This window comes from Capra hircus, chromosome 19 (genome assembly GCF_001704415.2).
Source record: "Capra hircus breed San Clemente chromosome 19, ASM170441v1, whole genome shotgun sequence".
Lineage (NCBI taxonomy): Eukaryota > Metazoa > Chordata > Mammalia > Artiodactyla > Bovidae > Capra > Capra hircus.
Window position 1 is genome coordinate 51166519 of NC_030826.1, and position 26942 is coordinate 51193460.

General features: G+C 45.3%; 1 protein-coding gene across 2 annotated transcripts in view; it reads right to left on the bottom strand.

Annotated features, from left to right (window-relative positions):
• Positions 1–26942, bottom strand: part of RPTOR (regulatory associated protein of MTOR complex 1) — a 322789-nt gene that overhangs the window by 116203 nt on the left and 179644 nt on the right. For both annotated transcript variants that reach the window (XM_018063632.1, XM_018063633.1), the window contains exon 7: positions 13250–13309. In XM_018063632.1, the coding sequence (XP_017919121.1) occupies positions 13250–13309 (60 nt within the window). The remainder of the gene's footprint in view (positions 1–13249; positions 13310–26942) is intronic.

Genomic DNA, 26942 nt, shown 5'->3' on the forward strand with positions numbered 1-26942 from the left:
TTATTTTTTAAAGCATTTCCTGAAAGAGTGGATTTTCTTTGGCTTTCTGGATGTCAAGGTTGACTTACAGACCAACCCTTTCTTGAGAGCTACAGGCCCAGGAGCCAAGCAGATGTCTCCTCCAAGCAGAGTTCTCTGAAAAGCTGCTAAAAAGCCAATAACATTTAGAAAAGGCAGCTTCTAAAATGAGGGGGGTGGAGGTGAAATCCAGACAAGCCCCAGGGAGCGGCCCTCTTTGGTCCAGACGGGCAGGGAGCACTTCCTTCCTGAGATGCTCCACTGCCTCCAGGCGCCCCTCCTTGAATGTACTGAGGCAGTCTCCTAAGGGAGCTTCTCTATAAAGGAGGTGGGAGGAGAGGAGGGGGAGGGTGGAACTGGCCTCCTCAGCAGCAGACCTGGATGTAAGACCGCCAAGTGTTTCACAGAAATTGATCCTGACCTTTCTAGTCCATGAAGAGCCTGGAATGCCAGGGTTACTCTATACCTCGTGCCGAGAAGGGCTGCTGGCAGCCTTGCTGGAAATTCTGTCTCTTCCTGTCAATTGGTTCAAACACCACAGATACAATAGCTTTCAAATACAATCAGATTGTGTTTGCTATTCTTCATATTCCAGGATAACTCTCCTCTGAGGTTTTCCTGGCAGGGATGCATTAAACAGACGTGAGCTCTCCTCCTCCTCCCAGGTAGCTGGCAGTCTGGGCCACAGTGACCAGTTACTCCTCCTACACCACAGACATCCCTTCATCTTTCCTTGCGCTTGGAGACCAGACACCCAGATGAACGAAATGGAGGCCACCTCCCTTGTAAGACCTTTTCTGATATGTATTCAACCAAAATATACCCTTCCTTCCTCTCGACATACATACAAGAACCTGCAGAATGTGGAGGCCCTTCAGTGTACACACGGCATGGAGACGAGGGAGTGGAATCAGAGGCTGGGGGGTAGCTCTGCTGCTTCTCACTGTGTGACTTTAGGTAGGTTACCTAACTTCTCTGAGACTCAGTCACTTCTTCTGTAATACCTAGCCCCACAGGAACTAGAAAAGTAGAGTAAGTTAACAACCTAACAAGTTAGCACAAAACCTGCTACATAGTAAGGGCTCAGAAAATATAGCTGCTCCTGTTTATTTGCTGGGCTTTCCTAGGTGACACAGTCATAAAGAATCCGCCTGCCAATGCAGGAGACAAGGGTTTGATCTCTGGGTTGGGAAGATCCTCTGGAAAAGGAAATGGCAATCCCCTCTGTTCTTGCCTGGGAAATCCCACGGACAGAGGAGCCTGGTGGGCTAGAGTTCATGGGGGTCACAAAGAGTCGGACACAACTTAGTGACTAAACAACAACTTGTTTGCCATTAAAACAAAATCCCTACAAGTTCTGAAACAAATCAAATCAGAAATGTTGGAAGGGCCTAAATACAGTCAACCCCTAAGTTTAATAAACATGATAATTTTATGAGAACCTAAGTAATTACATGGAGCACATTTTCACTTTTGTGAACTCTCATTTTTCCTTTCTTTCCCTTAATAAACAGGTAGATTTTTTCCCACTTGGAAGTCATCTGTTTCTTGCTTTTCCCAGCATCACAAAAACTGCTGCTTCAGTCCAAGGGGCCTTACATACCGCCTCCTGGTTCGCCTCACCCCACGGCCCTCGCTCCACTTGGTGTGGCCTTCCCACTGCCCGTCTTGCCTTGGGGGTTCTGACCACGGGGCAGTTCTTCGTGATGCCAAGACTGCTTTCCCTGAAGCTCCTGCCAGGCAGCTCTGACACTGGCACTTCTTGATACCAGATACATGTAATTTACCTGAATCTCATGGCTTTTCCATTATCAAAAGCAGTTACCTGTCATTCTAGAGTCTTCTCTGCTCCAGGCTACATGTCCCAGTTCCTTAAAGTGCTTCTCACCTGGCCGCCCACTCCACGTCCCACCTTGTCCCTTCAGGGTCTATCACCTTCCTTCTCTAGATTTTTCTGGTTTTTGAGCAGTCATTTTGAGAAGTTGACCAAAATTAAATTCCGTTTACTAAAATCCTGACTTTTTCCATATCAGATTTTTCAAATCCCATACTTGTACATGTGATTTCTGGGGACTACTGTGAGATCTATATACATAATTCTGATCATCTGCATTTCATCCCTCAGCCTGTCAAGACCTTTTTATATTCTAGTACTGGGTCCACCTTAAAGTTTTCTTATATGAACAAATTCTTAGTTGTGTTCTCATTATTTCTAGTAACAATATTATCATGGTTGATCTGAATTTCTGAAAACTTTTTGCATCATTTTGCTCTAGTATCTATGGTTAATTATTAGATGCATCCTTGTTGAAGCAGAAGAATGGTGCCGACATGAAGAATGTGCAAAGGTGAGATCAGTTGTTGCTGCTGTCACATCTAAACAGGCTCCTACTACCCGGAGCAGAATTCTGACTGCGATTCTGGTGGTAAAAGGCAACACATTACAGCTCTAAGATACCATACACAGCACACCAAATTGACCTGGTACACCATCCAAGGAAATAATCTTAAAGATCTTGCAAGAAGACCAGCTGACCACCTTCTTCAGGTAAGATCAGGGACAGCCCTGCTTGTGGCTTTCCAGTTATATGCATTCTCCATCTGACAAACACAGCATGTCCACCAGGCTTTGTACCACCACCCCCTTTGGTGGAAGGCTGTGGTTAACAGACTTACAGAGCAAAGCATGGCGTGTGTTCCTTGTCACTGAACCAAATACTGCCTCCTCTGTGAAGCCCAGCCCATGGGTCCTCTTTCATTAAGTTGGCCCTGGAACCTCCAGCTTGCCGAGGCCCTTTCCTCTCTGGACTGCTATCCACTCACAGGCCTTCACTGACTGCCCCCTACACACTGTCCACACAGGAGAGGAGGTAAACCTCTTACTGAGTATCCAGCCCAATCTCTTAGCTCTAAGAGGCTTGCAGGCTACTGAGCACAGGCCTTCCTTGTTAACGGTTCTGCATATATGAAACTGAGCCCCCCAATCAGTTTCTAAGCTCTAGAGGACAAATCATCTCATATACTATTAGTCTTGCATCATCAACCCCCCAGCACCTGGCATGTTACACACTGCTGGTGCTCCAACACCTGCCAGTGGAAGGCATGGGAGAGTAAATGTCACCGCATACCCATACAACCCAGCAACTGCAACTGGAAATGGTCTAGCTCCACTTCCAATTAAGGTACTAACCAAGCTTTTAAGTGATCAGTTCCCCTGTGTGATGAAGGGAATTGAGTCAGACCCTAAGAGGCCACCTTGAAACCACTAAGTGCGTTAATTTAAGTACTAGACCGATGGACAGGGAGGCCTGGCGTGCTGCAGTTCATGGGGTCGCAAAGAGTCAGACACGACTGAGCGACTGAACTGAACTGAGACCGATGAATTCCATTCCAGAGCTGCACCTGGAGCACAACTGGCTCCGGGTTGGGACTCTCTCCCCTACTTCGCCCGGCTGGCTCTTTCTGGCCAGGTGGATCACTCTCCAGACACCCCTCTTCGCTGCTCAATCAGAGAAGCACCAGTCACTATGTTATAGCTTCTTTTGTAATTGCATATTTTTTTAATTTATGCTTTCATGTTTCCTTCTCCCAATAAGAATGTAAGGCCACATACCAACCCTTCGTTGAATCAATGAATGAGCAGCCCAAGAGAGATATCTGGGTGTTTTTAAGCCTGGAATCTCAGAATGTGTGTGTGTATGTGTGGGCACCCATTCAGTTGGGTCTGACTCTTTGTGACCCCATGGACTGAAGCCTGCCAGGCTCCTCTGTCCATGGAATTTTCCAGGCAAGAATACTGGAGTGGGTTGCCATGTCCTTCTCCAGGGGATCTGCCTGACCCAGGGATCGAACCTGAGTCTGTTGCATCTCCTGCATTGGCAAGCAGGTTCTTTACCAGCTGAGCCACCAGGGAAGCAGAATCTCAGATGCCCTTCTCAAAAGCAGGCATCTCATGTGTGACTCACTGGCTTCTAGTTCAGATGATGTGCTCAGATCAGAGTGGGCGAGTGTTGTCTTTGGAAAGAAAACCTGGTGCAGTCACCAGGGGGCGTGGTGGTCAGAGCAGGCAGGAGCTGGCTCTGCCACTTACTGAACAAGTCACTCAATCTCCTTTTATCATGGTTTCCAGGGTCTGAAACGGAGATGGTGTCAACAGTCACTCCCTGGACTGGTGGGGAGAGCTGGACATTTGGGGTGCGCCAAGGCCTGTGCCAACATGGTGACAGCAGGGCTCCGAGTCCTGTGTTGAGAGACAGGCATAGGGACCACTGCTTGATGCAGCTGGCCTCTTCCGTCTCCGCCCAGTGAAACGGAGCCCACTGCCGGGCTGTAAGGGAGAGGACCGTGGTGTAGAGCTGGACCTGAACAAGCTCTCGGAGACAGGTCGGCAAGCAGACCAAGAAAGGAGGGAGACAGGGCAAGCTTCAGTAGGGACGGAAGTGAGGTGAGGCACTGACTCAGCCTCATCTCCATCACGGGCCTGCTGTGGTAAGTGTCTCCAGAGCACCAACAAACCTCAGGAGACAAAGTCGCCCCAAGGAACGCCAATCTCCGAGAGACTGGAGGCACATGCTGCGCCCCCGCTGACTTTCCCCTCTCACCGCCTGACGCCCGCCTTCCATTAAGAAAAGCCACCCACACCGCCATCTGTATCCCTGGATCTTGGGGATGACGCATTCTTTACAGACTCGCAGACACATTTTCCTCAGGACACCAGGAGGGCGCCCAGGGCATCAGGAGATGAAATGAGTGCCACAGATGCTGAAATGCTCCGAGTGGCGCTTTGCAGCCTTTGTTTGGATGGCAAGAGGGCAAGATTCAGTCCCACAGAGAAGGAAATGGACGCTCTGGGTGGTGAGCAGGCGCCCCATGGAAGTCCCGGGAACCTCTCACGCTCCCTGGGCAGCTCATCTACAACTTCCTCCCAGACAAGCCTCCTTCATGCTGGCTGATCAGCACAGGCCACAGGGATCATATGGGGTGTGGGGATTAGCCCCCCTTCCCCTGCTGACCTGAGCAGGATCATAGAGACAGGCAGAAATGCTGGGTCTAGTCCAGCCACTCGCCCCAGAGGCGGCGCTCCAAGGCCAGGCTGATCGATGTCTGACTGACACCTGCTCGCGGGCTGAGAGGACCTGTGACTCTTCCTTCACAGTGTTTCCACATTTCCGCCAATTACTCACATTCTCTCCCCTTGTGCCGTCTCTTGGGGATTTGTTTTCCCCACTTCATTTCCAAATTAGCTGCCAGTGAATCATTACTCATCTTCTCAGTGACTGGCAGGCGTTAATGAATTACTGATTTTCACCTTCAACCAGCCAATACAATATATTTATGTTGGAAAGAAAGGTACTTTTTGAATTAAGACGTTATCTTTTGATAGTTTTCCTTTCAAACATAATACATGTGTATAATTCCGGCTTGACAGTGGAGTAAATTCTAATCACAGCTACTGATCCTGGGGTGGCAGGCACAGGCTGCTACCAGGCTGAGTCTCTCTGCTCACGCCAGCCCCATGGGATGCTGCTTCCCTTCCTGCTGCGATGCTGGGACAGACCATCCAGCATGGCCTGGACAGACACTGGGCTGGCTAGCTGCCTGCCACGAGAGCCTCAGTCTCTTTGGAATGTGGACAATAATAGCACCTCCCTTCAAAAGGCTCCGGGAATGAACAGAGACTGAATATATGTAATGCCCTTAACACAGTACCTGGTACATAGCAGGTGGCCAATAAATATCACCTAATCTTGTTCTTAACTCTCAACTAAAGAATCTTTGGGTTACCCTATATTCTCAAGCCATAATTCATGTATTTTTTAAACTGGAGTATAATTACAATGTTGTGTTAGTTTCTGCTATACAATGAAGTGAATTAGTTATATGTATACATACATCCTCTCCTTTGTAGACCTCCCTTCCTCTCTCCCCCTTCCCCATCATCCCACCCCTCTAGGTCATCACAGAGCACCAAGGTGAGTTTCCTGTGCTTTACAGCAGGTGCCCACTAGCTACCTGTTTTACACACGGTAGTGTATTTATGCCAGTCTTAATCTCCCAATTTGTCCCACCCTCTCCTTCCTCCCCTGTGACCTCTTCTTCACTGTATATGCAGGACTCATGAGACCAGGATTCTTAAGACGGAGACCGTAGTTAAGTCAAAAAAAATTGCTTGAGGTTTCAAAGTGAAAATCAAGCCCCAAATCCAAACTCATCTTCAGCCACTGCTTCTGGACTAAACAGGGGCTAAACTGCTATTCAAGGTTCTGAGGAAGCAGGACACAGCAACTCACTTTATTCAAGACAGTGGATTGTTAGCTATTTAAAAATTCTGTTTACACAATAGATGTTAATTATGAATAATTTTTTGGTGTGCTCTGTGCCTCCAGTGATCAGAATACTAACTAACAGCCTCATGGAATAGCTCCTCGTCTTTCTGATTCCCTGGAGCCTTCTGAGTACCCTAATATTTCTAGCACTGTTTAAGCGTTTCATTACTTTGTTTCAGGGCTGAAAAATGTCCCTTAATTTCCAAGCATGGATCTTATTGCCAGTCTCTCAAAGGATTCAGAATATAAATATGTACTGCAGTGGCAACATGCCTATTCATCAGGCTGCTAGGTTCGCGTAGATAATTAGAAATCGGGAAATTTCTCAGAGAAGGTTCACTATAATTTACTTCCAGACACAGCAGCTTAATTAGAAAACAAATTCCTTCCCTAGCTTTAAAGATTGCTAAATAATTATAACACACACACACCACCCATGTCTCCTTCTCTGGACTGGTGCTGAGACTCTATAAACAACACGTTTTGCACATCTGACAAAGGTGGCCGAGGCTGGGAAGGGGTTAAGCCCTGATATCCTGGGGAACCTTATGCTGAGCTGCTGCACAGAGGCAGCTGTTTGAAACAAACCACATTTATCAAAGAATTACCATACAGCAATTCAGAAGTGTGAAACTTTTCAATCAATTTCTCCAGTGATGGCAAAGAAGAAGGTGATGACAGAATCGGGCTGCATTTCTGACCATTTAGGGGCAGCCAGGGAAGGTGCTGGAAAATGGCTGGAAAGGCAGGCCATACAGGTGAAGCCCAGCGCCACCTTCAAGCCCCTACACCTGACCCTGAAACTCTCGGGGCTCCTTGGATGGGGTCGCCAGTCTTGCAGCGTGCAGGGCAAGATTCCCTCTCCAGCTCACGCCAACGTTAAGAGCCCGCTCCGGTCCTAAGGAGAGGTGCCCCTGGAGACCAGGGTATACACAGAGCCACACACAGGGGAAGGAGTGGCAGGTGAGGCTGGTGGGCTCAGGCCACATGCCTGCCATCCCAGTTCACACACGCCAGGCCTCGGCATGGCTACTCACCCAGTTCTGTCAGGACCATCCCTCACACACGCAGAGCCAGCACCACCCGGGGAAGGAAAGGGGTGGGCAGAGGACTAGATGGACATTATCCTTATTTTCTGCAGGTCATTAAACTTGAGGGAGGGAAACAAAACTCAGGAACACAACCCAGTGTCCTTCTGGTTTTGCTTCATCTCTGTGTTGTGACTTGTCACTCTAGCCAGGTGGTACAGTGACCACAGTCACCCTCACAAGTTCAAGAATTTCCATGTGGTGAGCTGAAACCAGAGAGTCACACTGGATGCAAATGCCTTAAGACACTTGTGAAACCAGCAACATGTCAGTGGCAGCCCTACCAGCCCTCTGCTGATGTGTCTCCAGGAGCCCCCAACACAGGTTTATCCCACCTTCCACGCAGGAAACACTCTCCCCACAGCAATGCCTTCTTAGGTGCTTCCTTGTTGATGGAGTTTTGTCCTCTCCCCCACCAACTGACAGTGCTTAGGATTTTATTAGCAATAACGAGCAGCTAAAGACTAAATGAAACAGGACCAAGGAACGAGAAAAAAAAGCCAATTTCTGTTTGACCCTATAATTGTAACTAAGCACGAATTATATCCTGCCAATTAATCTAGACGCACAAACGAGATTCTCTCCTGCAAGTCCTTGTGAGGTTCTCACTTCATCCCCTGAAGGCTCCACCAGCTCAGTGGCTTTTGCTGGGAGTAACAGTGAGCCTCTTGGGGAGAAGTGCCCACGACACCCTGTTGGACATCCTTTGCACCTCTTTAGGTGAGTCACAGGCCTCGTCCCCAAAGCAGAAGAGCTTGTGCAGAGGATGGGCATCCACTGGACAAAGGGTGCTTGATACGGTGAGAATGGCCATCTAAGGAGGGCACTGCAAATGAAACAGAGGCAAAGGGTAAAGCAGCTTGGACAGCCTGGCCTGCGGCAGTGGTGCAAACACTCAGCACAGCGAGCGAGGAATCACTGCACAGGATAGCTCCCGCACGAATCTGCTTCATCCACAGGCAGATAAACATCACAATGAGTTATGATCCTGATGGAACCCCAAGTGGCCCCAGCACATAGAGTGGAGACCACACACAGCCCCAGAGATGCGGACACCAAGAGCCTGCTGCATCCAAGAGCTGCGTATTTTGACCGGAAGTCTCCAGAAAATGATGATGGGGGAGAATAATGAGACATCTTCCCCACGAAGGTTCTCTGAGTACAGAGACCTTGGCAGCCTAGAAGACTACTGAACGCAGATGTGCTGTGTTTCTTTCTAACCTTGTAACTTCAAGGTCACATCTACTTCTTGAAAATGTTTCTTCTTATAGACTGTAAGCATAGCTGGGGGGAAAGTCTAAAAATTAAAACAGCAGAATAGCATTAAAAACATGTATTTACGGCTGAGCTGGCCTTCATTGCTGGGTGGGCTTTCCTCCAGCTGCAGCAAACGGGGGCTACTCTCTAGTTGCGGGGCAAGGGCCTCTCTTGCGGTGGCTTCTCCTGTTGCACAGCACGGCCTCCAGGTGCTAGAACTTCCGTAGTTGTGGCACATTGGCTCAGTAGTTTTGGCACACAGGCTTAATTTCTCCGAGGCACGTGGGATCTTCCCAGATCAGGGACTGAACCTGTGTCTCCTGAATTGGCAGGTGGATTCTTTACCACTGAGCCACCAGGGAAGCCCTCAGAACAGCATTTTAAATGGAAAATCTCTCCAAGAAAGCTACAGAAATTAAGAACTTGTATCTACTCAGAAACAGATCTCATGGTGGTAATGGCCGGGAATCCTGTGGAGCTATACATCTGGGTTTTTTCTAGTGCCATGTAACTAAAGCCTGTAGCTTGTCCTGGCATAAAGAATAAACATAATTCAACCCTGCACATTCACCCTAACTGTGGCCAGGCTACGAAGGGAGCAGCCACATAGTGCCTCCCATTGGAAACGATGACGTGTATGGTCTCACCTGAACTGTATGTTTGCTAAGTTGTATTCCGAGAACAATGACTCAGACCCAAACCGTTGTACCTTGAAAAGTTATTCACAACAAAGAGGTTCTAAGGTTTCTAAAATATCTTATTCTTACTCACTTTTTGTCACCACCATCACGAGCCACTCAGATGAAGTTCCATTTGGGAAGCAAGTGTGGTTCATTTTGGATACTCATAGCCTATCCCGATTAATCTGGACAACAAGCTTTTCTAAAACACAAACTTGTCTGGTATGGGAATGATCTCTTTTTAAACTGCACTGTTGGACTTGTTTACACAATTTTCCAAAAGTTGTGTGGTGGCATTCACCCAACGGTGGCTGGGGCTGGTGTATGAAAGACACTCTCTCCGTGAACCACCCCCTCCCACCCCAGTCTTTATCAGAAATCCAATGGCTTCAGACGTGCAAAGTAGTATTAACCAGTATTCCCAGTGCAGCTTTGGGAAAGTGGTGAGAGAACAGAAGTATTTGTGGGGGTGAGCTGACGCCCACAGAGCCGACCACATGCTCCTCAATCCACCCTGGGCGACGGTGACAAATGCAGGGGTGAGAGGTGTGCGCCCGGTGAGTGTGACTGCTGAGGGTGAGGCTGGCCACGTCTGTCTGTCGTCTTTCCACCACCCCCTTTCCCTGCCCCCATTCCCAGTCAGGGTGCTATTAATGATGTTTTTCTTTTTAAATCAAAACACACAGACAATCAATTTTTCAGCATTTCACCAACGTTGTAGCACTGCCCGGGACAGGAGAGGGGTTAATGGAGAAGAAAGGACACTGTGAGCCAACCTTCAAAGGGCCACCAGAAGTCACACTTGCCAGCTGAGAAAGTCACTTAGCACTGTGGAGGGTCGAGTCAACACGGTGTTTTTTGGGAACACGGGCGGCTACAAACTCTGAAGTCATGATTTATGAAAACTGCACTTGATAAAAAAATATTAAAATCTTATCATATATAGGAGGTGTCTGTTTCTATTTTTCAATCCTCATTAGCCAGTTTAAGTTGTGAGTAAAGGTTTCTCCCCAACCTTAAACCCTCTTCGGTAAAATGTCTCTTGTCCATTTTTATTTTGTTTTAGTGAGTTCTGAGATACCTTCATATATTCTGGATATAAGTCCTTTGTCAGCTATGTGATTTGCAAATATTTCCCCCCAAGTCTGCAGCTCGTCTTTTCTCTCTCTTAGCAGTGTCTTCCAGAGAGTAAACATTTTAAACTTTGATGAAGTTCAATTTGCCAATTTTTTTCTTTTGTGGATCATGCTTAGGGTGTCAAGTGCTATGCACACTTTAAGTCTGAGAACGTGACGGGATGAGAGCTGGCTGTTCAGACACCAAAGTCTGGAAGAGAGAGGGCCTGTGTACAGGAAAGACCACAGAGAGATGTCCAGATACCTGGCCACCAGGCTGGCCTGACACCACCAGGTGGGAGTGCCACCAAGGAAACTGAAGCAAACCAAATGCCAGATTCCTCTTCAGTACTGTCTGAATGGGCCACCAGAAGTCACCTCGCTAGGAAAGAAGGTAACTTTATCACAGTTTTAATGGTTTATCTGAGAATTACATGTCTATGGTGATCTGAGGTACAGGCAATGGAGGCTCTGGCACTCAGAAACGGGGGGAAAGTAGAGACCCACAGACAGAGCACAGCAGCGCTGGTGACTGAGCTCTAATAGCATGCTTCCAAACTCTGAAATCTCGTCAGGGACCAAACAGGCCGGATGACCAGGCCGAACCAACCCTTTCTTATTTTTCAGCTTCTCTCCATGTGATGTTTGTTTCTCAGTGGCTGCCTTGTTTGCCTAGCACTTGTAAATGTGGTCTCACTAGATCTCAGTCCTTATTGGAGGTGAAGCTGGCTTAGAACAGGGAGGAGCAGTTCCTCTGAGAGGAGGGGTCCTGAGTCCTATCTCTAGAAGTGAGTTGTGTGAGTGTGACCAGGACGGGGCGATCGTGGAGGCCGGTTAACAGAGCACTCAGCACCCAGCCACTCAGCCCCCTGCTTCCTGACCGCACTGACCCCTGGAGCACGGGCCACCCAGCAAAGACGGGAACAGGGACACAAGACCACCAACGCGCTCTCCCCACCATGTAACCCCGAGAGCACCAGAGCTCCGATGTGGAGAAAATCAGCAGCTGCGCCTGCCCAGAGCAGCACGACTTTGAAAAGAAGCATGGGTGGACTCTGTACTACACACTGGGGGCAGAGAGTGCCAGGCCTGAGCCCTCCCTTACCCTTGTGAACATGACGCACCGAGGCCTGTGGTCCCTGCTCTGACTGAGCCAGCAAAGCCAGCACCCCAAACACCACTCTGCTGCTGGTCTCAGTCCCAACCTCAAGTCCCGCTGCTTCCCTCCCAGCCTGCAGTGCCCATCGATCAGCGCCTCCCTGTGCCCAGCCTCAGCCAGCACTGCCCTTTCAGCAATGGCTTTGAAATCTCAACTGTGGGTCAGTGGAAACCAAGACCCACTCTAAGCAGAAGGACCACAGGCCTTCCTGTTTGTCCTGCTGGCACTGATCAGTGTCACGCTAATTCTTTCTTGTCACAATATCCCATTTTGCTTGTGGACAAAAGCATCTCGAAGTAAACAGATGCAGTGACCAGTCACATGATTTCCGCAGACATTTATCCAAAATTTAATGAAAGGAATTATACTCAATGAATTGTTTGCAGGTATCCTACTTATATTTTGTTGGTTCTTTCTTTTCAATTTATTTGTACCTATATTTTACATATCTATATTCTTATAAAAAAAAATTAAACGAGATGGAAAAAAATCAGTTCCTTAACATTGCGCCTCCCTGCTTCTTGCTCCAAATTTCACTTTCCTACCCAGAGCGGAGTGCAAATATTTTATTTCATGTCTTGCTGATATGTATTCACACACAGAGCTTTGCACGGTTCTGCAGCCCATGGTGGGGGTCATGTCAGTCTCTTAACAAAAGGCCGCTCCCTGTTGACGCAAGTGTAGCCACCACACTCTGTATTCTCCCGTTGGGAACACATGTGATTGATTCCACAGTGCACTTGCGGTGGGCATTCAGGCATAATATTCTTGTGCATTTCCCCTGACACACAGGCAAGTTGTCTTCCAGGAGAGAAACCTAGAAGATTTGCTTTTTCTACCTGAGGTTAATTATTAAAATCAGGCCTTTCTGCTTTACCACACGATTCTGTATATCAAGACTTACGGAACAGTCCATATGTTAATTCTAGAAGAAATGGGGTTCAGAGCAGAAGCAATAGGAACTACCCTAGGTGAATCAGGATGAATGAAATGAACACGTAAACAAACATAAAATGTAGGTTACGTTTAGAGCTCTGAGATGGTGTACTGACCCAAAGAGGCTCAGGACAGGAGCAGACAAGCCGGCCCCAGGACCTGGGAGGACAAGGAGAGGCCAAGCAACCACTGCACATCATGAAGGACCCCTCCTGCCAGGACCACCACACCTGCCTTAGATAGAATGTAACACTGGGTTTATGCCCCCACTGAGTTGGGGGAATGGAAGGTTGCAGAACGTGAAAGGGAAAGTTGAGGAACACGGAAGATGCTAAGCTATGATCTGACTGTTGCAGTTGAGGGGCAGAGTGATCTCTATGTGCAGTTATTGGTCTGTATGTGTAACGATATGTGCGTTTTTGCTTTGGTTCAGTGTCGAGAGTATTTTTAAATGTTCAAAAGGATTCCGCTTGTACTCTTTTCCTTTTAATATGGCCCCAAATTTAGCTTGTCCTATGTAACAATCACAAACAAGGCCTTAATCAGAGAACAAAAGAACACATGAAAGGGAAACATCTGTGCTGACAGGAAGTACTTCTGAGAACCGAGACTGAAAAATGGAGACTCCCCTTCACACCAGAAGCCACAATAGCTTAAAAATCTGACTTACTTTTCTATCAAATCCAGTGTGACTCCAGGCACCAGACTAACACATTTCTGCATGCAGAACCTGCAAAGAAAGAGAAGACAGTGAATCACAGCAATGGGATATGTAATAGGAGAATACAACAGTCCCAGAGAAAAAGCAAAGAGAGGAAGCAGGGCATGGGGATTGCCACAGTGAAAAGGTAAACCAAGATTTTCTTAATTCTGTCAGCTCTTAGGTTTATGAAGAAAATCTCCCTAGGGGCAGGAATACTGAGCTGCAACTGGAGGTCTTCAGTGGAAGGAGAAAAATCTGCGGGCGGTGAGGCAGATCCCCACTTTGGGGGGTTGGGGGCGGGTCCTCATGAGAGTCACCGGACAGAAAGCTTCCACCCAGATGATAGAACAGGCCCCACTTTTCCATTTTTCCTTCTTAAGCAAGTAAAGCTGGAGAGAGTGATGGAAGGATCAGTGAACTACCCCGAGGCACACAAAAGAAATTTGTGGGAGAAGGCAAAGAAAAGTGAATTCAATTATATCATTTTAATTATCATAAAATCACAGGAGCTATGAGACTTAATCTTTGCTGCAGAGCCATCCTGGAGGGCTGGCTGGGGTCGGGGGGAACTGGGACTGGGGGACTGGCCAGGCGTCAGCTAATTTGTGTGCACTGACAGAAGGTTGAAGACCATCTCTTCCTTCCCGTCAGGGCTATTGGCACATGGCAGGACAGAATCAATGGTCACAAAGAGTGAAGAAGCAACTTAGCATTGGTCACAGGAGAAATGTAAAACATTTAATTCACCTGCTTTAAAAATTAAGAACAAATAACCCCCCTACGTAAAGAGCAGCAGGCACAGAGCAATACACCCACAAAACACATTTCCGCATCACTAGATGGATGTGAAACGTGGAGGAAGGTCGGGGAAAGCCAGTGTGCTCATGGGAGGGGATGAATACAAGGACCAGGCCACATTCAGGGTACATGAAGTGAGAGGTGTACAGTGGATAGGTAAGGACGAGGGAGAAAGACAAGGAGATAGAGACCCAGATATCGGAAGACAGACAAGACCATGACGACAGCGTCTGGTGCGCAACTGGCTCCTGACATGTGGCCCTCCAGCTGGGATGGGGGAACCCTGAGAACCCAGCCCCACTAGGCTCATGGCTTCAGCGAGCAACACCTTGCTCAGCCACAGAGGAAGTTATATTTCTGGCGGTGGCTGAGCTGGCCGGTGCTCTCCATTCACAGAGCAGCAGAAACACCAATGAGACAGCCCGTCTCCCTCAGGCACAAGCACCTGGGCTGCCAGATGCTCCACAGGGCCAGTCAGTCCATCCGGACAGATCCTCCTGTTTCCTTCCCTGTCGGAGAGCTCGGCCCGCCCGCTCCCACACATCACTGCAACCACCCACAGGCAGCTCTGACAGTGGCTCCATGTGAATCAGGATCTCTCCGTGGATGGAAATGGTTTATAGGAAATGTACCTTCCACTCCAATTCTGAGGCCTATGCAAACAGGATTGCTCTGCTGTTTTTTTCTCTGCAACGCGCTTACTGATTGGACCTCAGCATTCCTATAATGACAGAATAGTCTGTACCAGACTAATCCTTTTGTCAATAACAACAGTAAGCTCTGGATAAAATATAAAAAGCAACCACTTGAAAGCATCAAAGAGCAAACAAATTCAGGCAGAAAGGGAAGGTATGACCCTTACAAGAAGAGTAACCGCACAAGGTCCGCCTTAACCAGTTTTTCCCACATGTGGTCCCTAATTCATAAAGCATCAGGGACACAGCTCAACCGGAAGGAGATCAGAAGCCCAGAGCTTCGGGGGATGTCTTAGGAAGGAGGAGCCAAACTCTGCGAGCAAGCTCTCCTAGGACCCTGGACTGAGCTGGGCCCTGCACAGGCACAGGATCAGACCCCAAGGAGCCCCAGGGACATCAGAGCTGAAGGGCACCAAGGAGAGATTTCCATGCCTGCTCACCAGCAGATGCACACAGACAGGGACAACCAGTGCCACACTGGGGGCTACGAACACCTGGGGCTTTCCACTGTGTGCTGTGGCCTGAGCTACAACCATGGTTCAGGATACAGAGTTGCATCCCCCAAACCAGGAGCAAAGTCAATGACCAGTCCTATAGCCAAGAGACTACAAGGTCAATTAAACCATCTACAGCTAAACAGGAGGAAGTTGGCAGAATCCAGACTTTCTCAGTGTCTCATTCACAATGGAAAGTATTCTAACCTAAAATCAAGACAAAAATAGTTAATAAAACTAGATTCATTGTTGACCACATTTTGGAATTAGACTTTATAAAAATAACTTATTAACTGGGAAATAAGCATTATAAATCTGCTGGAAATATAAAGTTAAGAAGGAAATTAAAAATAGGGACACTAAGCAACTTTAAAATATGCATGAGCAGCATGGATGAACCCGTGACTGACAGTCCACAAAACTGTACATCAGCCTGTATTCATTCCCTTTGCACCAGACTACATCAGGCAAAATCAGAGACAATAAAAATGGCTTGACAATTCCACAAAGCTGGATATTAGTAATTATAACAATAAACACAACAGCTGGCAGACGTTTAGTGCTGACTACATTGTGCTGGTTGCTGGAGCTCATCAACAGGCTGGGCCACTTCTGACTCCTGTCTGACCTGCCCTTTCCAAACTGCGGGGGAAGTTACACAGCACGTGACCACCGCCTGCCTACTGACCCTCCAGGCCAGGGTTTCTCAGTTGGGCACTAAGGACACTGGGGCCAAATCATTCTTTGCTGTGGGGGTGGCATCCTAGCCTCTACCCATGAGATGCCAGCAGCACCCCATCCCAGTTGTGACAACCAAATAGGTCTCCTGACGCTGCCTAATATCCCTCACCTCCTTGAGGACACAGCCCCAGGCCAGGACCCAGCATCCCTCACATTTTCCAGAATAGTCTCTCTGCTTCCTTTCTTGCCTGTGCTCCCTACTTCTCTCCCAGGAATTCTCTACTAGGCAGCCAGAGCGAGCCTTTTATGAGGAAATGTGGTCATCTTGACCCTCCAGAGGCTTCTTGCCATGCAGGATGAAATGCAAGGTGCTTGCCTAGCCCCCGAAGGCCCTGCCCTGGGCTTCTAGTCACTGCTCTGACTTTACTTCCTCCCTCTCACTCTGCTTACCCAGTACCAGTCACCCTGACACACTTTCTCCTCCTTCTGTCCGCCAGGCACAGCCCCACCTCAGGGCCTTTGCACAGGTTGCTCCCTCTTGCCCCAAACTGGAAGGTTTACTCCTTTGTTTTACTCGGATTTCTTCTACCTTCGCTGACCAGCCTAAGAAAATAGCACCTTCATTCTCTACTCGTGTACTGTGCTTTTTAAAAACAGCATTTCTTGCTACCTTAATATATATTTTGATTGCTTGTCTTTTAGAAGATAAGCTCTATGAGCACAAGGACTTCTTTTATTTTATCAGTGTGTCACAAGTACTTAGAAGGGTGCCCTAACATATAGTTTTGATACTCCATCATAAATGTGTCACCAAGTGAATATGGTATAAGATTGATTCCTAATATTTCATATATCTTTTTTTTCCTGTTGCTCTTGCAAGTGACTGGCTTCAAGATTTTAATGAGGAACAAATTAATGGATGCTAAAAAGAAAACTCAACTCTGTAACTTTGTAAACTGTCATATAACTGCTGGATGCTATTGTTTCTGAGAGTGGAAATATACTAAATTTTTTTCCAATTAGAAAAAATCCCATACATTTATCACAAAAATTGAAAGTATAGATATTACAAATGAAAATTACCCCCAAATCTAAGATAACAATTAACATTTTCCTATTTACCTCTTACAGAAAACTGAACCATGCTGATTTATTTTGTGCTGGGATAGAATAAAATCAGTCCCTGAAACAGCCTAAACAACACAGACGATGGAAAAGTGGAGTTGGTCCTGCAGCCCAATCCCGCTGCCGACTGCCCCTCTGCATCCAGACTGTGCCTAGCACATATGTACACTCAATATCTACACTTGGGTTTTGTTCAGCTTTTGTTTCTTACCATAAGAGAATCTACCATACACACTATAGCGTTCCCCTCACCCCCAGTGTTTTCCAACATTCAACAAAGTTGAAAGAATTTTAGAGTTGAGCTCCTGGATCCCACCACCTAGGCTCCACCATCAGCATTTGATTACATTTGCTTTATCACATTTCTGCTTCTCCATCCATCAGTGCATCTCATTTTTCATGAGACAGAGGAAGTGGTATACTTACTTCCCTTTAAATTCTTTAGCACACAAACCAATGTTCAGTATTTGCTCATTGTTTTTTATCTTTTGATGTAAAATTACATATAATGATGTGCACACATCTTTAACTGTTCATTCATTGGGTTTTGACAAATGCATGTACCCAAGCTGCTACATGGACTTCTATCAACTTCCCAGGGATTTTCTTTAGCCCTTTCTCAGCAATTCCTACTTCTTCCCATTGCCCCCAGGGGCAAATACTGCTCTGATTTTTCCACTGATTTTTACTCCTTGGTTCTAGAGTTTCATATACAAGGACTCATTGAGTATGTTCTTTTGTATAAGACCTCTTCCAGTTAGCATGATGCTTTAGGTATTTATCCATGCTTTTGCTGGTTTCATGAATTTACTCTTCTCCCCTGCTGACTGGTATTCCATTATATGAAAAGATTGTAGTTTATACATGCTGTTCTGTAACTTGTCCTTGTATATATCACGGACAATATAAAAGCTGATGCACAGAACATTGTTTTTCATGAACATGAGTGCGCTGTCCTCAAGATGATTTGTAGCAATGGAACTGCCTGATGAATGGGTACCCCTATTGAATGACCAGCCATTGTCTGATGGCTCTCCAGAGCAAAGTGTCATTTACTGTCACATCAAAGCTGAATACATCCACTTTTTAACTTCTGGAAAATACTGCATTTATAACATAAAAGAAAAACAACCCTCTGTCCTACTGATAGGTGAGAAATGACACATCACTGGAATTGCTTTGATTATTACTGAAGTTAAACGCCAGCTAATAATTTTTCTGGTTCTTTGTATTTTTCTTTGGCTTATTGTCTGTTTATGCCCTTCTTGTCTTATTGATTTTAAAGTGTTTTATACATTAACAAAACTGAGGGTGGCTTTGTTATATATTACATAATTTTCCCCAAATTCATAATTTTTTTAAAGTTTTGTTTTTTGCTTTCTTTGCCATATAAAACTTAGTATTAAATAAAGCCTATCACTTCCTTTATAGCTTTTTAATTCTAATAATTTTTCCAGTACTTTTGTGTTTTCTTTTTCACAAAACCTCAGTATATTTGGAATTTATTTTATCATGGTAAGAGGTAAGGATTAGAAAAATTTCAGGCTCTACTACAAAGCCAAAGTCATCAAGACAGTATGGTACTGGCACAAAGACAGAAATATAGATCAGTGGAACAAAATAGAAAGCCCAGAGATAAATCCACACACATATGGACACCTTATCTTTGACAAAGGAGGCAAGAATATACAATGGATTAAAGACAATCTCTTCAATAAGTGGTGCTGGGAAAACTGGTCAACCACTTGCAAAAGAATGAAACTAGATCACTTTCTAACACCACACACAAAAATAAACTCAAAATGGATTAAAGATCTAAACGTAAGACCAGAAACTATAAAACTCCTAGAGGAGAACATAGGCAAAACACTCTCCGACATAAATCACAGCAGGATCCTCTATGATCCACCTCCCAGAATACTGGAAATAAAAGCAAAAATAGACAAATGGGATCTAATTAAAATTAAAAGCTTCTGCACAACAAAGGAAAATATAAGCAAGGTGAAAAGACAGCCTTCTGAATGGGAGAAAATAATAGCAAATGAAGCAACTGACAAACAACTAATCTCAAAAATATACAAGCAACTTAGGCAGCTCAATTCCAGAAAAATAAACAACCCAATCAAAAAATGGGCCAAAGAACTAAATAGACATTTCTCCAAAGAAGACATACGGATGGCTAACAAACACATCAAAAGATGCTCAACATCACTCATTATCAGAGAAATGCAAATCAAGACCACAATGAGGTAACATTTCACACCAGTCAGAATGGCTACGATCCAAAAGTCTGCAAGAAATAAATTCTGGAGAGGGTGTGGAGAAAAGGGAACCCTCTTACACTGTTGGTGGGAATGCAAACTAGTACAGCCACTATGGAGAACAGTGTGGAGATTCCTTAAAAAATTGCAAATAGAACTGCCTTATGCAAATCCCACTGCTGGGCATACACACCGAGGAAACCAGAATTGAAAGAGACACATGTACCCCAATGTTCATTGCAGCACTGTTTATAATAGCCAGGACATGGAAACAACCTAGATGTCCATCAGCAGATGAATGGATAAGAAAGCTGTGGCACATATACACAATGGAGTATTACTGAGCCATTAAAAAGAATACATTTGAATCAGTTCTAATGAGATGGATGAAACTGGAGCCGATTATACAGAGTGAAGTAAGCCAGAAAGAAAAACACCAATACAGTATACTAACACATATATATGGAATTTAGAAAGATGATAATGATGACCCTGTATGCAAGACAGCAAAAGAGACACAGATGTGTAGAATAAACTTCTGGACTCTGAGGGAGAGGGAGAGGGTGGGATGATTTGGAAGAATGGCATTGAAACATGTATACTATCATGTAAGAAACGAATCGCCAGTCTATGTTCAATACAGGACACAGGATGCTTGGGGCTGGTGCACGGGGATGATCCAGAGAGATGATATGGGGTGGGGGGTGGGAGGGGGGTTCATGATTGGGAACTCATGTACACCCGTGGCGGATTCATGTCAATGTATGCCAAAACCAATACAGTATTGTAAAGTAAAATAAAGTAAAAATAAAATTTTTTTTTAAAAATAAAGGAAAAATAAATAAATTTTTTTTAAAAAGAAAAATTTCAAATGGTTAGCCCTGTGTCCCAAAGAATATTGAGTAATTCACTCTTTTTCCAAATGATAAATTCTTAAATAGATTCTGTTTCTGGAACTGTACTCTGCTCCATTGACTAGAATGTCAGCTCTTTTTCTACCTGAACCTTCAAAATGTATTCTGATAACTTTCCAGAGAAGGCAATGGCAACCCACTCCACTACTCTTGCCTGGAAAATCCCATGGACGGAGGAGCCTGGTGGGCTGTGGTCCATGGGGTTAAGAGTCAGACACGACTGAGCGACTTTGCTTTCACTTTTCACTTTCATGCATTGGAGAAGGAAATGGCAACCCATTCCAGTGTTCTTGCCTGGAGAATCCCAGGGACGGCGGAGCCTGGTGGGCTGTGGTCCATGGGGTTAAGAGTCAGACACGACTGAGCGACTTTGCTTTCACTTTTCACTTTCATGCATTGGAGAAGGAAATGGCAACCCATTCCAGTGTTCTTGCCTGGAGAATCCCAGGGACGGCGGAGCCTGGTGGGCTGCCGTCTATGGGGTCACACAGAGTCGGACACGACTGAAGCGACTTAGCAGCAGTTTTCTTTCACAAATCTTTTTTTTTTTTTAATTTCTATGGGTATTTGCAAACATTTATCCTTCTACTTGACCTTTAAAATCACTTTATCTATATGTGTCAAGTTTACGATTTAATTTATGGAGCATTTATACCCTTAATCTTCTGGCTCTCACCATGTAATAATAATGTGGTCAATTCCTTCATTTATTCAAAGATCCTTTCATATTAATCAGTAAAGTTTTATGGAATTTTCTATACAAATGTCCAATATACTCTTAGCTCGTTTACATTGTATCATTGTTATTGTTGCTACTATGAATCAGATTTATCTTCCTTCCCCAAATTTCCTTGCTATTTTTAATATATAAAAAGGGTAACAGTTTTAAGGAAATTGTAAAGTATTTAATATATGAAGAATATATAAAATACAGATGTGAGTTTAAGGACTAATAAAGTAAATGTAAGCACCACCCAGATTAAGCAATAGCACATTACAAAATCTAAAAGGTCCCCTGTGTCCCCACCATGGTATCTGCTACCATCCCTTCCCCAGAGGTAGCCTGGAGTTTTATGGTTTATGGTATTGATCTATGTTCACTTAGTAATCAGTCACTTTGCTGAATGTTCATGTTATTGCTAATAATTTTTCATTGGTTTTGTGTAAAGTTAAAATTCAGACCAGACATAAATAAAGCAAATTTGCCTTCTCTTTAGAATACGCATACTTTCACTTTGTTTTTGTACCTAATTATTATACTGACTAGCACTTCCAGAAGTTGGTAAATGAATCACACTTAGTATACATCCCCACTTTGTTCCAATTACATTAATGAAACACAGTATGGAAGCATTAGTGCAGGATGATGGCTGCTAGTTGAGAAGAAAATTTCTCTTACGTAAAGGAAGTATTCTTCTATTTTTATTATAAGGTTTTATTAAAATTCATTTTTAATTTTATCAAGTAACTATTCTCCTCTCACCTATTAAGATGATGAATTATATTAATAGGCAGCCTAATAGAAAGTCATCAGAGCAGTCCTGGAATGATTCTCACTTGGCCGAAGTTTTTTGTTCTCTTATTATACTGCAGGATGCGAAGTGCTAGTATTTCACTTGGAGTTCATCTGCACTGTGTGTCCGTGTATATGTGTGCGTGTGTAGTAATATGTGCATGTGCACACACACTGCATTTGTCAGGTTTGGTGCCTCAGTCATGGTAACTTTATGAGAAGAAAGAGAAAACTTATACTTACTGAAATATGGCTTATGTTTACACACTGCTTTGTTACCAAGTGTTCTAGTCCATATTTTAAGGATAATTATCTGCGTGCTGAATCTTCACCGTTTTAGTTTTCTTGCTTCTCATTATTTTTTTACTGCTTTCTGTCTCCTGTATTTCTACTTCTGACCAATTTTAAGGTCACAAACTTTAGAACTAAATTTGATTTCTTAAACTTTTTCTTTCTCTTTGCATCTGGATGTAATGTTTTGTCAGTCTCAATATTTATTCATTTTTTTTTTTCAGAGACCATTTTTCTGTAACTTCATTGAGGATACAAAGTGCATGCTGTCTCCTTTCTGGAGCCCCCTTTGACCACAATTGAGTTTAGGCTGATGAGGTGATTCAGGGTGGGAGCCGGTCACCAGAAAGACCAAACACTGGATAACAGATGGGAACTTGCAGCCACATGCTGACCTCCAACCTCTGACCTCAGGAGGGAAGGGGGCCAGAGACTAAGCTCTACAAAGAATCTTGAACAAAGGGATTCAGAGCGCTCCTAGGTTGGTGCTCTGTGGAGGCGGAGTGCCTTTCGCTCTCTCCCATGCACAGGTGACCCTGTCCTCCAGCGAAAAAGCGGAGCTTTCAGCACTCCCTGTGCAGGTTCAGCCCGCACCCGGGTCAGAGCTGGGAGAGCCAGGGCAGGAAAAGACCCGCGGGACCGGATCCCCACTGAGTGTTATTCAAGGTTTCTGATTTCAGTCCCCAAAGTGCTGCCTGCTTTCTGGAGTCCTCAGATAGCTGCATTCTGAGCAGAGGCTATACTGAGCATGGCCATGTCCTTCTCAGGGGCTGGCACTGGGGTTTCCACGACGGTGATGTTGAGGAAGCTTCACAGATCAGACTATTTTAACCAAGTCCTTCTGAATGTGAAAGTGCACTGCCAGAGATGTCAGGCTTTTAAGGAGTTTTGGGAGACAGCGCAAAGTGGCAGTACACTATTAAAATAAGACAAGCAAGTTCCTTGACATTTCATTTAATCTAGCAGGTTAAAAAAACAAACAAAAAACCTATATGAAATAGTGTGTCAATTATCTGGTATTTGAAGCTAAATTTAAAAGTATGCCATGTGTATTATTAGGAGAAAAAAAGTAGAAGAGACTTTTCTAATTTATAACCTTTAAATAGCTATCACTTTTAAATATACAGAACTCTCCTCAGGAGCTTCTAGGCCAGTAACCAGGACAAGACACAAATGAGGTTCAGGAGTCAGCTGTCTGAGCTGCTGTCAGCTTCAGAGGCAAGCCAGCTAAAGGGAAAACTAATTATTTCATTAGACAGAGAAACGCATACCATCACCTCATCTGAGTTTCCTGCTGAAGGACGGAATGAGCTGACCCCACCTGTCTTGTTCTGAGGGCCAGAGCCTCAAGGATATCCCAGGGGTTCCTTAAGTACCTGCCTGGTGAAAGCAGAAAGAACTTTCAATGGAACAGTGCTAACTCCACAAGGGTGCTTTCATTTTGGTTCAGAAGAGATGAAAAGGTCAAGACAATTGTAGTCATAAGAAAAAAAGTCTTTTAAAAAATGTGTATTTAAATATTGGTGGGTAGATAGCATCATGTCTGTAATTTACTAAAAATAGCCATAAAAAGAAAATGATAGAGCAAGTAACAATGTTAAGATCTGGCGTGATGAGTACAAGGGAGTTTGCTTTATTATTCTGTTGATTGTTGTGTAGAATGGCTGAAAATTGCCCTGTAATAAAAAGTAAGTGGAGAGAGAAAGAGAGGGTCAAAGCATCCTCTGTCTGTGAGTCAATGTCAGGAAAATGTTCCAAGGGAAGATCTAATTTCTCAAAACTTGAGCAGTTTGTTTCTATTTTTGAAGAAAGCCAAAATGTGAAGAGGGGCTCCCAGCCCCTCCCAGCCCAGCTCATCCCCATGGTCATTAGCAATGAAGCCCCTGCACTGACTGGTGAAAGCAGAAAGCAATCCGCTCTCTTCAAAGCGCAGCTCTCTTCCACAGAGCTGATGCTCATGACCCCCAACCACAAACCACAGGAAAGAGATGGAGCACACAACAAGCTTCCATACGTTTCTTCCCAACTTTCCGGGGCCTGTTTCCATGGAATTCACTGGGTAAAGTTAGAATTCTGCTTGTTAAGGACAGCCTCACATGTTCCAGTATCCTCAGCCTGATTCAGATCTTAAGGTGTAATTTTACCTGATAAGCTGAAAACAAGACTGTATTTACCCCAATCCTCTCACTCAATAACCTCTCCGTGAGCCCCACTGCATAGTTCTGATTTAGCAGGCGTCTTCATGAGCCAGCAGAGCTGAGGAAAGGCTGAGAGGCGGTGGTGGAGCCTGCCGTCCCCTGAGAATGTGGTTCTCTAGTATTTATATTAATATAAAAGGAAAACAGGGCTGAAAGACTGAAGGGAGTGTTTGCCAGTAAACACACCTGTTTACTATCATACAGAGCAGCTGGGCCTTCATCTGTCCTTATCTAAGATGTAGGATGGCCCCAAAGCAGACCTAGAAAGTTAAATTTATGTAAAAATTAAATGATTCTTTTAAATTAATGAGCCAAACACCACTTAAGTTACACTCTTCCATCATATGGGCTCTTTCTGTATTAAGAAACTATGTCCTTGACCCCTAATCTTCTGTCTACATCCGAAAGTTCACTCTGGGGGTCAATTTACGCCCGTGTGCACAAGGATGAAGAAAATCAAGGTGAACAGAGGCCACCCCTACCCCAGTGGTGGTGCCGCAGCACCAAATTCTGTACCACCTATCATTCAAGTGACAACTATCAAGAGAGCTGACCCTATTTAAAAACACAGGCCCCTGATACGCTGAGAGCAGCAGTGCTTGTGAGCTACACGGCGACCTGCGTGGATCATTTCAGAACCAGTCAGTCCCCGTTATAGAGAACTGAAGCTGATGTCACTGCAGAATTCTGAAATCCCGGCACGTCTGGTGGCCCCGAGCCAAGTCCTGATTCTTCTCCAGATACAAGTGAGAGGAGAAATCGGCTGGAAGAAATTTTAAGCAGGACTGGAGACCAAGATGAGCCATGCAGTGTCACACTCCTTCCACGATCAAAAGATACAAACAAACCCCTCCAGCGCGTTACAGACGCTTTACTGAAATAATGCAGACATTCATTTCTCTTCCTGCCTCTGTAACCAGCAGATGACTCCCTGCCCTGGAGAGCCGGGGGCTGGGTTAGAAATTCAGACAATGGTCTTGTGCATGCCTGGTCAGTTCAGATCTGGTCACTGGGTTCCCATCATGGGTGAGGCCATGCTCCAACCCAGGAGAGAACTCGCACTTCTCAGCTGTAGCCCGCTTCCCACTCGTCAAGTGCGTGGCAAAATCCATGCTTAAAAATGGCCACAGCAGATCCTCTTTGGAATAAGCCCCAGGTGTTTTAAACCTGGGAGGTTCTTACTGTTAAAAAATTCTGCAATCTCTGACTCAGTCCCTAGGTTTAACACCTAAATGATTCCTGGGAGGAGAATACAACATGGAAAAGAGGCAACAGGTTTGGTGTTTTAGGACAGAAGCTGTGAGCTGAGCCGAGATTATGTGATGAGAGATGTCTGGGCAACCCTGAGCAACCCCCCTTCCATATCCCTCCAACCTCAGTCTGCCCAGAAGCATCTCCAGGGATTCAAGGAAGCTTAAGATCAGGATGAAGTCATTAATGAAGTAACTTCTGTGGTCAGATAGCTTATACATTGGCTACTATTATTATTATTCCTACTTCATGTGGGAGAAAGCTGAGGATCAAAAGGTTCTGAAATCACCCAGTGACAAGGCCAAGTCTACAGACATGTGCCACGGTGTTCCCATGGAGACTAAGGCCGCTAGACCCAAACTCCCAAATAATGTACCTTGCACTCCTCCTAACAATTCAATGCATCGTCTCAAACTCGATCAGGGAAAGCAGAAAGAAAAGAGGGTACAAGTGTAAGATGAAAGCTTATAAAGACAGAGACTCCTTCAGCCATGCAGGGAAGGCCACAGGCAGAGTGGAAGCTACCAGGTAGGGTGAGTGGTCCAGTCACAGGCTCTGGAGAGAACTGACTGAAGTGCCTGTACATCCCTGTGTAACAGGTAAAATACAGGCAACACAGAACTAGCTTAAACAGCAAACAAATGAGGTGTGCACACCTCAGGTCAGGTTTTAGTTCAACCTGTGCTCATTAATAAAGGCCAACAGACTTGCAGGAATACTAGAGCCAAGTCTCTCCTTCCTGGGCTTCCTAGGTGGTGCTAGTGGTAAAGAATCCACCTGTCAATGCAGGAGATGCAAGAGACCGGTTCAATCCCTGGGTCAGGAAGATCCCCTGGAGTAGGAAATGGCAATCTGTTCCAGTATTCTTGACTGGAAAGTCCCATGGACAGAAGAGCCTGGTGGGCTACAGTCCATGGGGCCGCAGGAAGTCGGACACGATAGAGTGAGCACTCCTGCCTGTCTGGACCACAGCTGACAGGCCAGCTGCATGAGTTTGGCCTTGTGGTTCAGTCGCTAAGTTGTGTCTGACTCTGCGACTCCATGGACACAGGCTCCCCTATCCTTAACTATCTTCTGGAGTTTGCTCAAATTCATATCCACTGAGTTGGTGATGCTATCTAATCATCTCATCCTCTGCCGCCCTGTTCTCCTGCCTTTGATCTTTCCCAGCATGAGTGTCTTTTCCAAAGAGCTGGCTCTTTGCATCAGGTGACCAAAGTATTGGAGCTTCTGCTTCAGCATCAGTCTTTCCAATGAACATTCAGAGTTGGATTCCTTGCAGTCCAAGGGACTCTCAAGAGTCTTCTTCAGCACCACATTTCAAAAGCATCTTTGGCTCTCAGCCTTCTTTATGGTCCAACTCTCACATCTGTACATGGCTACTGGAAAAACCATAGCTCTGACTATATACACTTTTGTTGGCAAAATGATGTCTCTGC